The 13,529-nt window shown below is 39.9% G+C and overlaps 2 protein-coding genes across 3 annotated transcripts; one reads left to right on the top strand and one right to left on the bottom strand.

Annotated features, from left to right (window-relative positions):
* The first annotated feature begins 4 nt into the window (after positions 1–4).
* LOC114533339 (metabotropic glutamate receptor 3-like) lies at positions 5–5,036 on the top strand. Its single transcript, XM_028554853.1, has 7 exons — positions 5–505; positions 662–754; positions 909–1,101; positions 1,891–2,158; positions 2,778–3,535; positions 3,907–4,087; positions 4,334–5,036. The coding sequence occupies exons 1-7, from the start codon at positions 5–7 to the stop codon at positions 4,968–4,970; spliced, it is 2,631 nt and encodes an 876-aa protein (XP_028410654.1). The 3' UTR covers positions 4,971–5,036.
* On the bottom strand, positions 5,037–13,529 carry LOC114536542 (myophilin-like). Of its 2 annotated transcripts, none has more exons than XM_028557888.1 (6): positions 13,382–13,529; positions 7,433–7,623; positions 7,148–7,223; positions 6,373–6,480; positions 6,242–6,274; positions 5,037–5,790 (listed from the first exon to the last, which is right to left on the bottom strand). In XM_028557888.1, exons 1-6 carry the CDS (start codon positions 13,442–13,444, stop codon positions 5,608–5,610), a joined length of 654 nt encoding a protein of 217 aa, XP_028413689.1. In that variant the 5' UTR covers positions 13,445–13,529; the 3' UTR covers positions 5,037–5,607. The 2 variants fall into 2 exon arrangements, with proteins under 2 accessions (XP_028413689.1, XP_028413696.1); XM_028557895.1 differs by lacking the exon at positions 13,382–13,529 and adding an exon at positions 8,488–8,659.

Genomic DNA, 13,529 nt, shown 5'->3' with positions numbered 1-13,529 from the left:
AGCAATGTCGTTGCGAAACCCGTCGCGAGGTGCATTGTGGACGATTTTCCTTCTGCTCGAATTTATCCCGATTCTGGCGGGAAAACAGGAAGATGACGTTATACTCGGGGGGATTTTCTCTGAGCATTTCACCCGTGAAAACAATGGTGGAAAGGACAGGAACAATGACCCGTGCGGTGAGCTAAATAAGCGTGCTACTACGGACAGATTGGCGATGGAATTCGCCGTATCGGAGATAAATGATAGCGGAGATATACTCCCGGGGATTAGGCTCGGCACAAATATGAAAGACACATGCAATGACCTGGATTACGCCGTGAATAACACATTAGATTATCAATTTATCAAGACTAAATTCATTAATAAGTCCTACCAGTGCTCTGCTCAGGAGACGGACTCGAAATGTTGTATTCATCGCAACGAGTCCACTCCGCTGGTTGGAATAATCGCAGGTGCATACAGTCACATCGTGAAGGCAATTGTTAATTTGGTTGGTCTGTTTAAGGTAATGCTCTCCAGTATAAATAAAGTTAGTTTAGTTTAGGTTTCCTCCTGTAGTAATACTGGATCAATAAGAGATTATCCTTACTCTGGTCCTTAGTACAAATGTAGTATGATATAAGACATTAATATAACTAAAACTTCTATTTTTCAATTCTAGGTGCCTGTTATTGGATACAGTTCCACAAGTCCTTCATTGAACAAAATGGACTATTTCCTACGCACCATACCCCCGGACACCGTCACAACACAGGTATAAACAAAGTACTTTCATGTGAAATTTCATGTTTTATTCTCCTCAACCCAGCAGAAATTCTCACTCAAACACCTCCCCCCCACAACTCTCTTCTACTTCGAATGCTTATCAGAGTTTATTATCGCCCGTCCGTGATGCATTTCTGTTCTAGGTGATGGTCGACCTGATACGCAAGCTACGGTGGAACATTGTCCTGGTCGTTTATGTTGACAACGAGTTCGGGCATTACGCTGCGGACGGCTTTCGCACGGCTATCAGGCGTATGGGGGACTTCAAGATATGCATCGCTTTCGATGACAAGTTCTCAAAGGATTCACAGAGCGATATCGCGAGGGTCCTCGAAGGTGAAAATATTTTTCTAGTTTCACTGTGTGAAGAAATGAAACGCCTTCAGCCTCGGTTCGTTCTGGAGCATCAAATGCTCGTTGTCAAACGAACTTTAGGAAGTTTTAGCAGTCGGACTACGAGTATGACTACGAGTACAAGATTCTTGGTTTTCGTGCCAAGCTCAGTGCTGTCTGCCTACGCCATCTGATGAAACTCGTTGTCGTTGGGCTTTTTAATACGAAATGAATCAACAAATTCGTACTCAAAAGCTCGACGACTACACTGGAAGGTGTAGTCCAGTGTATATTAAGATCAATGCCCAGTGTAGTTTGGCTTGCACGCACAACTCGATCCGTCTCATCTGAAAGTATATTTCTACCGTTTAGGTATCAAGAAAGCGAATAAATCGCGTGTAATCGTTTTCTTTGGGACAACTGAGGATTTCGTGTTCATTCATGAGCGTGTTAGCATGGGGACATCATTTGATACCAATAGATATATATGGATATCATCGGAGTTATGGCTAAGGTCAGATCTCATCCAACTTTCAACCAATGTCAAAAATATACTGACCATCATTCCCGAACAAGGTGAGACTCTATGAACGTCTCAAAAACTTTTTCCCTACTGAAGTATGTGATTTAATCGGTTTCACGAAACGAGTGAGGCTATTGGCTGACATCTGGGGGATGGTGCGTTTGTTTTCTTATTCTGTTAGATCGCATACGTCAGAAGTGAAAGCAGAAACAACTTTGTAATCGTTATTCTTGTCGCTTGTGAAACCTCATTTCTTTAACTCTTTCAAGGCTATCCACGAACCTGCTTCGAACGCTACCTTCAGCGCCGTACTGATGTGAACACGACCTGTTCCAATGTCCATCGTAACATGAAGTACGAGTGTGAATTAATGTACGGCCGTCTCGCCCTCTTGGAGCCCAATTGCTCTATCGAATGCTCGAAATATATCCCGCACGTTTTGGACGCGGTCTACGCTATCGCTATGAGCCTGCATAATATGCTCGGCTGTGAAGCTGGGAAGTCATGTAGAGAAAAGTTGAAGACCCTCTCGCACAGGTATGGTTGAAAGCTATAAAATAGTTTGCCAGCTATTTAATAGCTGAGCTTTTAGCTTTATATTTCGGCCGAATGCTATAAATCCTAAGCCTTAAAACTTTGAAAGTCTTCTTAAGTCTTATTTAGACTACACAATAAGTTGTATGCATGTATCATTCTGACGAATGCAAAAGAGTGTCTATGCCACAATCTTCATTCAAGTGTCACGTTTGTACTTTGTTCATATGTTCACATACGCCAGGGTACAAATCGTATAGGACAAATCTAAGTGCTTTGAAAGATTCAGAGGTTTAAACGGTTAGCTGCAGTACTAGAATCTCAGTTGCATTATATTTGTGTTCTCTGCCTGGTTTCCTTTGGTTACAACTGTCTTGAACAATTCTTTTTTACCGATGAGAAATGGATGTAAATTTGTCTTTATTTCTGTATTCAAATTTCCCGAGTGCACAGACATAGAAATATTCTATCACATCAGCCACCTTGACATGTTCACAACACTTACGACTAAATGGAAACCAGGAATTATAAATTAACTTTTAAGTCCCACACAAAATGGCGGAAGGCAGAAAGTACGGACTGTGATGTCACTTGCAAGAGCTCAATTCGTTCTCTTTTGCAGTTCACTTCTCGATTCGCTCAAGAACCTGAGCTTCTTCAGTGATTTCACCAACCACACCATATCCTTCGACGGCAACGGTAATCCACTGTCAACGCATTACACCGTGGAGCAAATTGAAGTAGGGAATTGCAATCACAAGAACAAGACCATTGGTCGTTGGACTTGCCTACGGAACGTCACTTGCAACGGCGAATTGTCGCCGAATATAATCGATATCGTGAACCCAGCCTCGTTCGGGTCCAGCTGCGGTCCAAAATGCAATAATGGCTGGTATAAATCGGCCCAGGACGAGTATCCGGATTGTTGTTGGACGTGCAAGAAATGTACTGGAAACAAGTACATGAAGGCCTCGGATCAGTTCAGTTGCTCGGAATGTCCCGTAGACCGATGGCCCAACGAGAACCGCACGTCGTGCGCCGAGATGGAGCACGATTATCTTGACATCTTAAGCGCCTCGGGTGTTTTGATTCTAGCGTGGAATTGTCTTGGGCTCGCTTTAGTTTTGCTGATCGGAGGCATTTTTCTCAAGTACAGCACGTCGCATATCGTGAAGGCGTCCAGCCGACAGCTGTCGTTGCTTCTGCTCTTAGGGATCTCTTTGGATTTCACGCTACTCATCGCGTTGCTGAGGGAACCCGATGCCACCCAGTGTACTGCTATATTCGTGCTCTCGCACGGCGCGAGCTGTCTCATTACTGGAACGCTGTTTCTCAAGACGAACAGAATACATCGAATATTTAGGAAAAGTGCCATGACAGGTGAGAGAGACGAGTGTACTAAGTACACAGTCAAATTTCAGGCTCTGAAAAAAACTGTGACCATTCGATGTATATACATTACCTACGTATTGATATATCGTTTAAACTAAACTTTTCTTCAGTATACAGATCCAGTAACGATAATCTCTTATTGATCCAGTGTTACTACAGGAGGAAACCTAAACTAAACTAACTTTATTTATATTGGATAGCTCTATTAGTTCTAAACTGTTCTTCCTAGAGGTCCAGTAAGGATCATCTCTTATTGATCCAGTGTTACTACAGGAGAAAACTAACTGAACTAACTACACTAAACAATATCAGAGTCTGTCTATAACATGCTTACTAACGCGATATTTCTTTGTATTTAGGGCGTCCACGATGGTTGGGAAATGCTTGTCAACTCACTATCATTACGATCTTAGTTACGATCGAGATGATGTTGGCCGCAACAATTCTTGTGTTTAAGCCTGACAATGGTGATGTCCGAACGACCTACGTCATGGAAGGCGACATGAAAAAAGCATTTCTGCTTTGCAATTTCTTTGGAAAGTAAGTAAAACACTTTTTTTTAGTCTTAAACTGTTCTTCCTAGAGGTCCAGTAAGGATCATCTCTTATTGATCCAGTGTTACTACAGGAGGAAACCTGAACTAAACTAACTTTATTAATACTGGATAGCTCTATCAGTTCTAAACTGTTCTTCCTAGAGGTCCAGTAAGGATCATCTCTTATTGATACAGTGTGACTATCAAGGAAAATTCTATACACGAAGCCAAATGTTTTATTATTCTTTCAGGACTTTCCAAAATGACATTTTCCATGTTCTAATATGGAGCTACGAATGTGGTATGATCTTTATATGCACCTATCAGGCCTACCTCGTACGCAAAGTACCCGAGAACTATAACGAGGCACGTTACATCACCTTTACCATGGTAACGATGTCGATGAACATTGTTGTATACGTCATCACGACTTCCAGTATGGAGGGCAAGAACCTGGTACTAGTTTACTGCATTTTTCAGAGCCTGAAATCGAGCGTCGCTTTAGCCTGCATTTTTTTGCCCAAAATTTACATCATACTCTTTCAGCCCGAAAAAAATGTCCCGCATAATCCGGTCAAGTCGAAGTTGGGAACATTTGTCGAGGAAAATTCGATGGTTAAGTTAGAACCGAACGAAATTCCCAGCAGCGGGTCTTCCACGCGGGCTGGCGATTCTTCGGAAGGGTCGTCAGGGGGGACAGGGACTTCATCTGCCTCAGCCCGGGGGAGGTCGTATCGAAAGGTGGGTGCGAAGATCGTAGAGGAGACTGTGGACAAGGTCGAAATTTCAAGTGACCTCAACGAATCGCGCGCCAGCGAGCAGGATTTCCCTAGGTCAGCGGATGTCGTAATAGTCAACGGCCTGGCCGATTCTATGACGTCATGTTAGTTCGTATGTAAATATAGCAAGCTTTTGTAATCAATATTTCTTCACCACATGACGAACAATTGGATGTAAAAAGTTTCAATTTTAATATTCCCCAAACTTTGCAACTGATTTCTACCACAGAGGTGGGCATTAGCTAGAAATTACAGACACTTTCTTCGCGGTGAACTATTCACAAGGAAGGAGATTCAAAGCATAACGTGAAAACACATAAGATACTATCATTTTCCTCGGTCAATACACACCATAACTATGCATATTGTATATACGCAGCATCAAAGGAAATATCCACAGATATTGATAAACAAATATACGGTATTTTGAAAAAAAAAATTAAACGGTAAATGCAAAGGCCAATGAATCCTAAAGATGGGAGTTTTCTTCAGAAAAAAGCAAGGAACTTTAATTAGGAAACTGTTAAAGTTCACTAAGTTTCGGTGTATTCGGCACCAAGACCAAGCGACAAATCTGCGACTAATTTGGCGAAAGGCGCCGCTTAAAATTACTTGCTACTCCTGATTACTCCTCGAGATAACTTTAATTTAAACGAATTCTGCGTGAAAAAATTTAGCGTGCTAGTTATTTTGCCTCACATTAGCATTTCATTAAAGGCGTGAAATTTGATGAAAGTTCTCAGTGTTTAGTCGATGATGAATCGCTGTTTGCCAAAGGTCATCCCAGCTTGCGATGCGCCCTTGTTTGTGCCCATCTGTAAACCAATCACGTTCAAGCCTTCCTTCAGCTGGTCGGTCGAGAATTCTCGCGGACTGTACTTGGCTTCTTTCGGGCCAAGGGCTGGCCAATCTGGATGAAGTTCTGCAGCCTACAAGAGTTTAAAGAGTTCGCTTCAAACAAAAGGTACCAATATACCACGCCAACTTACTACGCCACTTTACACTGGATAGCTCTATCAGTTCTAAACTATTCTTCCTAGAGGTCCAGTAAGGATCATCTCTTATTGATCCAGTGTTACTACAGGAGGAAATCTAAACTAAACTAACTTTATTTATACTGGATAGTTCTATCAGTTCTAAACTGTTCTTCCTAGAGGTCAAGTAAGGATCATCTCTTATTGATCCAGTGTTACTACAGGAGGAAACCTAAACTAAACTAACTTTATTTATACTGGATAGCTCTATCAGTTCTAAACTGTTCTTCCTAGAGGTCCAGTAAGGATCATCTCTTATTGATCCAGTGTTACTACAGGAGGAAACCTAAACTAAACTAACCTGACTATAGTAGGACCCTAGCCTAAACACAAAATCATTGCTTACCTTTCTTGCTACAGCATAAATGCCATTAACCACCTACAAAGTCAAGCAAAATCTTAGTTTAACTTTATTTCATAACTGAATTGTTATTTTCATCATTTCTTTCATAGACTAGACATGGACATGAGTTGTACCTGGCCAGGGTTGGTTTTCTCAAAAAGGTCGACAACCTGGAAAAGATCTAGTTTCTTGCAGTTCAGTACTTTAATTCCAGCATCAATGAATCTTTCAATATTTTCTCTCTAGAAAGAAAGAGGTAAGATGTATAGAGGAGTCTTTAGGTCTCTATGCATATAAAGAGGTGTCCATATTAGAGAGAGCTGTCCAAATTAGAGAGAGGTGTCAAAATTAGAGAGAGGTGTCAAAATTAGAGAGAGAGCTTTTAAAATTAGAGAGAGGTGTCAAAATTAGAGAGAGCTGTTAAAATTAGAGAGAGGTGTCCATATTAGAAAGAGGTGTCAAAATTAGGGAGAGGTGTTCATATTAGAGAGAGGTGTCAAAATTAGAGGGAGGTGTCCATATTAGAGAGAGGTGTCAATGTTAGAGAGATGTGTCAAAATTAGAGAGAGGTGTCCATATTAGAGAGAGGTATCAAAATTACAGCGAGGTGTCAAAATTAGAGAGAGGTGTAAAAATTAGAGAGAGATGTCAAAATTAGACAGGTTTCCATATTAGAGAGAGGTGTTCTAACTAGAGGTAGGTGTCTTCTATATTAGAGAGGGGAGTCTATCAAGACATGTGTCCATATGAGAGAGTTGGCCATATTAGACAAAGGAGTATACACTTTCTGTCATATGACATATGGAATTGTCCCCATTGGAGAGCTTTTATATTAGGGGGATGAACCCATGGGAGGATGTGCTGCGTGTAATATTTTTGTGTGTAATATTAAAATTTTTGTACAACTACCTTTCGAAATGAATCCTTCTCTTTTAAGACTTCATTGAACTTTGGGATTGCTCCTTCAGAGATGGTGTTCATTAACCTGAAATAAAAAATGGCTCAGTTTATAGCATTCTCTATTCATTTTCCCCTTGAAGGTGGAAATCTGATATATCCATGGGTTGATTATGGTGGGAAAGGTGATTTTTTGCAATGCAGAATCATAGATACAACTCTTTGTCCCTCATTTTCACTACATAACCTACATTATCCAAAGATATTAACTGCTATCCCTAATGCTAGACAACTCACATGCATAGGTATCGACCATCAGCCAGAGCACAGCACATTCCATCTTTCCCCAGCGGATTATTGTATCTCCACTCGTTGAGTTGTTCAGCCGTCTGTATATCGTCAGGAGGATTACACAGCAATGTGCCAGTCACATCTTCCATCCAAAGACGGGCGTTTTGCTCGGATTGGTCATCGTATTTCGAGTCCATCTGTTAAAATTCAAAATAAAATTATATAAACAATTATGTTGCATTGATAAACTTGGCTAAATATATATATAGGATATCTGAGGGTTGTTCAAGGCTGGCGTTAAAAATAGGCTGTCTCATTTGAAAGAATAAGAGTATCAGTTGTGATGACTGCAAGAGCTGGTTTGATATTATAGCATTGTTGTTATAAATGTCTGTGACAACAGTGATCAATTGACAATCGATATACTTTTTCCCAAAACTGATGGGAATTTATATGTTGAGAATGGCATGTAAATGTCAAAATTTCAAGACGAATTTTTTAACTTCTAACTTTTGCAGAAAATGCTAAAACGTGCTAGATGATGCACAGATTTTCCAGGGAACAGAAACCCTACCTCTAGAATTTATACCCAAAGGAATAAGTATACACTATACATATTATACTGGTGTGATGCAATTTATGGCCAGAACGATCTCGGTGCCCTAGGACATAATCCACTTGCTTTGGAACGATTACTATAGATCGTTTCATTATAAACAATATACACAACGGCTCTAGTTTCTCAGCAGGTAGTATCCTTCTTCAGTGATTTAAGAATGAGAGCGAGCAAGTTTATAAGACGACACTTAATTCATGTTCATGTTTACAAAGGATTTGTAAAGTGTTCATTAAACATCGCTTTGTACTGTTCTGTCACAAATGAAGAGCGCCGTTTGAATCATTAGCTGTCGTTTAAAAACGCTATTAAAATTATGTTGGTGTTAATGAATTTTTCATCCATATAACTTTGCATCGAATTCTCAGGCGACATTAAATGATGTCATGCACTTGTGATCGCTAATGGCTCGAATATTTTGACAGCTAAAACGCCCTATGAATACCTTCATCTTGATTTCCCGACTAAATCCATAACCCATCGGTCGGTTGTATTCTTTAGACATCATTTTAAACAGTAAATATGACACGATCCGTCCTCAAAGACTCAAAGGCAATAGTGCACAACTAACTTCATTTGACTTCTTTATGTCTGGCTTTACCACTACGCTATATATAGCTCAGTCAGAGGTTTCTCCGCCCAGCATTACCACGCAAAAAACCACATCACATCCCACTCTTTCTCCCCCCGGATGCCAAGATATACAATGTACGGTTGGAGATAAAATTACTATTGCTGCCGGAGGGTATTGTTTACGGATTCCTGTTCTCTCGTTGTACATATTGGACAATATTTACATGTAAGTTCAGTGAAATTAATACTGCCTTCCTTTTATATTGAGCTCAATATCAGGAATTCCATTCAAATTACAATCAATAGTAAAGGTGTTCTTTCTAGTGTAAATATTGATATTATATACTTTATATCTGCTGTGTATCCGGGCAGTTTTCAAAATCCCGACAATTCGTTATTTCTGCATGGTTTAAGGCTATGTTGGAACGCGTTTGCATCAAGGAATACTTTAATGAATTCTAGTGTCCACTTAGAGATCGTTTGAAAATGACTACCTACTTCCGATATGGTCGCAGATGACTAGATTATCTTAATGAATTTTGGCAGAACCCATGATTAAATATAACGTGCAGACTTCTGGTCTATCACTAATACTTTTTTCGCTATTAAAATCAAAACGCATCAAAAATCTATGGGGTTTTATTCAACTTATTGTCATCAGACCAGGAATGGCAGGAAAGGCTATCCTTAATCCTTTTCCTGGGCGCGATCTCGCTCCCAGGAAAAAGACACTGCCCCTCACCTGGTGTCAAAAGGTTGATAAAGTTTGATACGTGAGTTACGTGAGTGTATATTGGTTTGGTTTACTGGCTCGAATCACTCGAGACATTGCCGAGACATTGCCATTGAGGATCTTTTTCAAAATGGAAAACAAAATTGTCTATTTATTGAACAACTAAGCTGAAATATTTCGATGCAAATAGTTTAATTTACAATAAGCAGTAATTAAGGCATAAGATGCAGGTTCAATCACTCGCCAGATGTATTCAATATGAGAGTAATTTTAAATTTTGGCTTATCCACCGTTTACGTTAAACGCCTTTCGAACAACCGGCTCCTGATCGATCTATCAGGTATAAACATATATTTTATTAAGACTTCTTGTAGTTCCGCACAGAAAAACGGTTCAAAATATAGCTTATATCCTAGCAACCACATCCTACAAGCGACATCACATTGTTATGACTTTGAAACCACACCGGAAACACTGCAAAGAAGCATCTCGATTTCCGTGAAGCACTCTGATCACCATTAGCTACAGAGAACTACTTTAGGCTCTTAACGTCCGTTTAATAAACAGTGTAAACGCATCCTGGCAATCTATTGTTTTGCACAGCATTATCCTAGACTCGTTTTCTATCACTCCAGTAATTTTACGCGCCATGCGATGACCGCACTTGACCTTTCTATAGGGAGAGTCTGCAGCAACAATGACAAAAGTAATAATCACCGACCATCCCCCTCTCAAGAGGGCATTTTTTCGAACAAGTACAGGAAGGGCAACCACCCCCGACTCACCCCACCTCGGGGAGACTATTCATTACCTTTACAATACGTTGAGGGCGCGGTCTCTCTAGGACAAACCTGTGCTTTATCTGCGGTTAAATACCAAGCGAAAGTTATCAGACTGTTAAAGTATCGGTCATCATGACAAGACGATGTTTTTGCTAATTGCGAAACTTCAGAGTCCCAAGTAGATTATCAATAGGCGATTCTCACGCTGGCATGCTTTACACAAAGGATGCGATGGCTATCTTATCGCAAAATAATACATATACATCTCGTCTTCACTCATCCGGCTATACGAAATACGATATACGATCTCTATGGTTTCATAATAATCTGGGAAATATTTTGAAAGGCACGTAATCTGGGGGAAGAAATTAATCTTTCTTAGATTAGGCAAGCCATAGCACATGCCTGGCTGAAGACTGTGCATGCCAAAGTAAACATGTTCGATTCCTCGCCTGATATACCAAAAAATCTTGCAATATTTTTACAGCAAATTTCGTTATCAATTTCTCCTTTTTTATCGAGAATGTTTGCATTCTAGAAACAGGCGTGCCCATGCAGTGAATATTTTAACGATTACAGCATAATCGGAAATAAGAACGCCTGCATGCATGCTGTTCCTAAAAATTGTCCACAGCTGTTTTAAATTACCTGTGTTTGGACTGTGTAAATTAACGTTTACTTTGAGACGATTTTCCCCTCGACTTTGAACTTTAATCTAAACCATCGTTACGTTTATTCTGGTATTCAGTGAAATCGTGCAATGTTGTTTTCCACAAATTTTGTGCTGAATTATTTTGAGTTGACAACATTTTGCATCGATTCTGAGCTTTATATTTTCGGTTGATTTTTGTAGAAAAAAACTGGGTCGAAACCTTTTTTCCAACCCAGACAAGATATTTCAATTAGCACTGAAAATTATGTCTGAAAATAATGACCGTTCGAGATTTTGATAATCCTGAAGTAACCTAAAGCATCTGTCTTTTAATCGACCACAAAAGCTTGTATTTTGCATGCTCGATCGGTTTAGAGATAAAAACGCAAAATATTTGTTAAGCGAATTAGCGAAGAATAAAGAATTTCTTTTCAGAGACATTCGCTGCAATGTATAATTTCCTGAGGTGATGCTCCATTTATTAAACTCCCGCTAAGTAAGTCTATCGCAAAAATCTTGTTTGAGAAAGTTTCTTTGACCTTTTCGCGAGGAAATAATATCGTGGAATAATAACACGCCTAGCAAAGAGTGATATATGGGTGGTAAAAGAGGCCAAATTAACGAGACATGAGTTAGTCTGCCATCAATGTCAAATAAAGTAAGCCATTATCAGCTGGTTTATTGGTTGACGTGACTGATAACGATTCTCAAGCAGACCATAAGAAATGCTAATTATTTCCTCGTTAGCAAAGCTTTTGCATTCAAATACAAGCAGAGATAACCAAAGTGGAACTCGAAGAGGCTGGTATTTTAGCATTCAAAGTGCAAAGCTATCTCGCTTAGTATTTTAGCTTCATTTCGAGGATAATCTTTTGTGGCAATCAGAGCTTTGAACTTTTCACCTCATCGGTAACTTGAGGTGATGTTCTGCATGAGGCTTTAATAACAGATATGAACGTTCCTTACTGTGCTCGTGAGAAGGATTGCGGTGAACGGTTGTGAACTGATAGAGCTAAATAAAGCTCGCGGACACATTTTTTTAAAGATTTTTCAGAAACTTTCCATAAATGGCGCTGCATGTTGTGAGAACACTGGAGCGATACACATGGAAGATTAGTGTGAAATACGGGGCTGTCATCGAAGTTATTATTCACGGCGGTCCAGCTTTTGTAGTAAAATCAAGGTCATTAAGCATCTTTCCTCTGGTGGCGATAATATTCTGGACTGCTAGCAGTACCTAAATGCTTTCTTCTATAATTTTTGCCAAAGTTTACCGATTTTTGCTGACGTATTTTAGTTCCCGATAGAATTGAACTACAAAACCTTCAGAATAGCAATACCAAGCGATATTATTCCATCCATTGTTTAAATGTTAGTTTAATTGTGAACTTGTTTTGAGTAGTGGCCTGGTTAGTTTGAATACCTCACTTGTTTAAACATTTGCTGGTCAAATATTTTACTCAAATGTTTGGAATCTGTGTCCAGGGGGATTAACCTCGACTCTTTGGTAATGTCAGGCAGGCCTTTTAATCCAATTTGAATTCCGTTTTACGTGCTAAATCATAAGATTTATTGATTGAGTCATTCAATTAATTTTACCCTCGAATGCAATGAAGATGATTTGGTATAAACCGAATCCTACAAGGCTGAACGATGAAATTTATGGATCCTATGAATAGAGTCACAAGATTGAAGCATTAAATCTTAAAATTTCCACCATATTCAGCTTCGAATGCTAGGTTTTGATCAATGAACTATTGAATCTTAAGAATGAATTATGACAATCGGTTACAAATCGCATAGGACTGCAAAGGCAGGGGTCCGTAATGCAGAGAAACGCGCTATTCCAGTCTATTCTAGAACACAAACCACAGCAGTTTGTGGTCAACGGCTTGCGAGAGATGACAACGAAACGACAAATCCATCCGTCTCAAAGGTCTAAAGACTTGGATCACTTTTTTTCGAAATATCTAAGCGTTCTCATCCTTTTGTGGTAGTTATAGTTTAGACAGAAAAACCTCAGCTGTGCGAATACGTGATTTCATGTAATATCCCGGGCGCCGAAGCATGGGATCCATATGTTCTGTCACTACTGTTAATCACACGTCCAACTCGAAACAGTTATTTCGGGCGGACATTTCGGCAGACACTTCAAACAACTACATAAATTACAGCATTTTTTATGCGCACAACGCACTCCAGCGCTGATCGAGTTCTCACGCGCGAATATCTGTTCCCTATCCTCAGTGGAAATACGCCCAGCAATGGTTCGAGCTTGACGCTTCACGCATTAGCGACGTTCTGGTATCAAGGCTAAATACTAAATCGATAAAATTTGCGCTATTAATCGCGATTAGGAACGCTAGATTTGCTAGACATTCTAATGAATATTAATAGTATTTCAAGTGATAGATTTCGGAGTTTGCGTCAAGGCATTCCTGAGACCTTAGGTGCACTTTGAACAAGGGTATGCTCCATCGGAGTAATTCTCAAACTTATTTCAGGCAGCTCATATGCGGCCTTTTTAGTCCAACACGGGACTCCGCGGTCTCCGCCAGCCCAAATTCGATAGAAATTATAGAATCCGAGCGAAACTTACCTTCTTCTTCACTTCAGCTGTCATTCCATAACCAGTTGGTCGATTTATTCTCTCCGTTGCCATTTTCAGAGTCGATCCCGAAACTCTTGTTAGCAAAAATTCGATGCCACAAATCTCAACGTCAACGCCAGGGCCAGATTGTGAGGGA

The sequence above is a fragment of the Dendronephthya gigantea genome, unplaced genomic scaffold (genome assembly GCF_004324835.1).
Source record: "Dendronephthya gigantea isolate DGI-Jeju-01 unplaced genomic scaffold, DenGig_1.0 000002F, whole genome shotgun sequence".
NCBI lineage: Eukaryota > Metazoa > Cnidaria > Anthozoa > Malacalcyonacea > Nephtheidae > Dendronephthya > Dendronephthya gigantea.
This window is presented reverse-complemented; position numbering and strand designations above follow the sequence as displayed.

What these genes read in the sequence shown, in the direction of transcription:
- LOC114533339 (XM_028554853.1), top strand. Translation starts at nt 5, where the DNA reads ATGTCGTTGCGAAACCCGTCGCGAGGTGCATTGTGGACGATTTTCCTT. An exon ending in TATCGCGAGGGTCCTCGAAG is followed by an intron (nt 1,102 to 1,890) that starts GTGAAAATATTT and finishes AACTCTTTCAAG; the next exon opens with GCTATCCACGAACCTGCTTC. An exon ending in TTGAAGACCCTCTCGCACAG is followed by an intron (nt 2,159 to 2,777) that starts GTATGGTTGAAA and finishes TCTCTTTTGCAG; the next exon opens with TTCACTTCTCGATTCGCTCA.
- LOC114536542 (XM_028557888.1), bottom strand. Translation starts at nt 13,444, where the DNA reads ATGGCAACGGAGAGAATAAATCGACCAACTGGTTATGGAATGACAGCT. An exon ending in AGAAGGATTCATTTCGAAAG is followed by an intron (nt 6,481 to 7,147) that starts GTAGTTGTACAA and finishes CTTTCTTTCTAG; the next exon opens with AGAGAAAATATTGAAAGATT. An exon ending in AGAAAACCAACCCTGGCCAG is followed by an intron (nt 6,275 to 6,372) that starts GTACAACTCATG and finishes TTGACTTTGTAG; the next exon opens with GTGGTTAATGGCATTTATGC.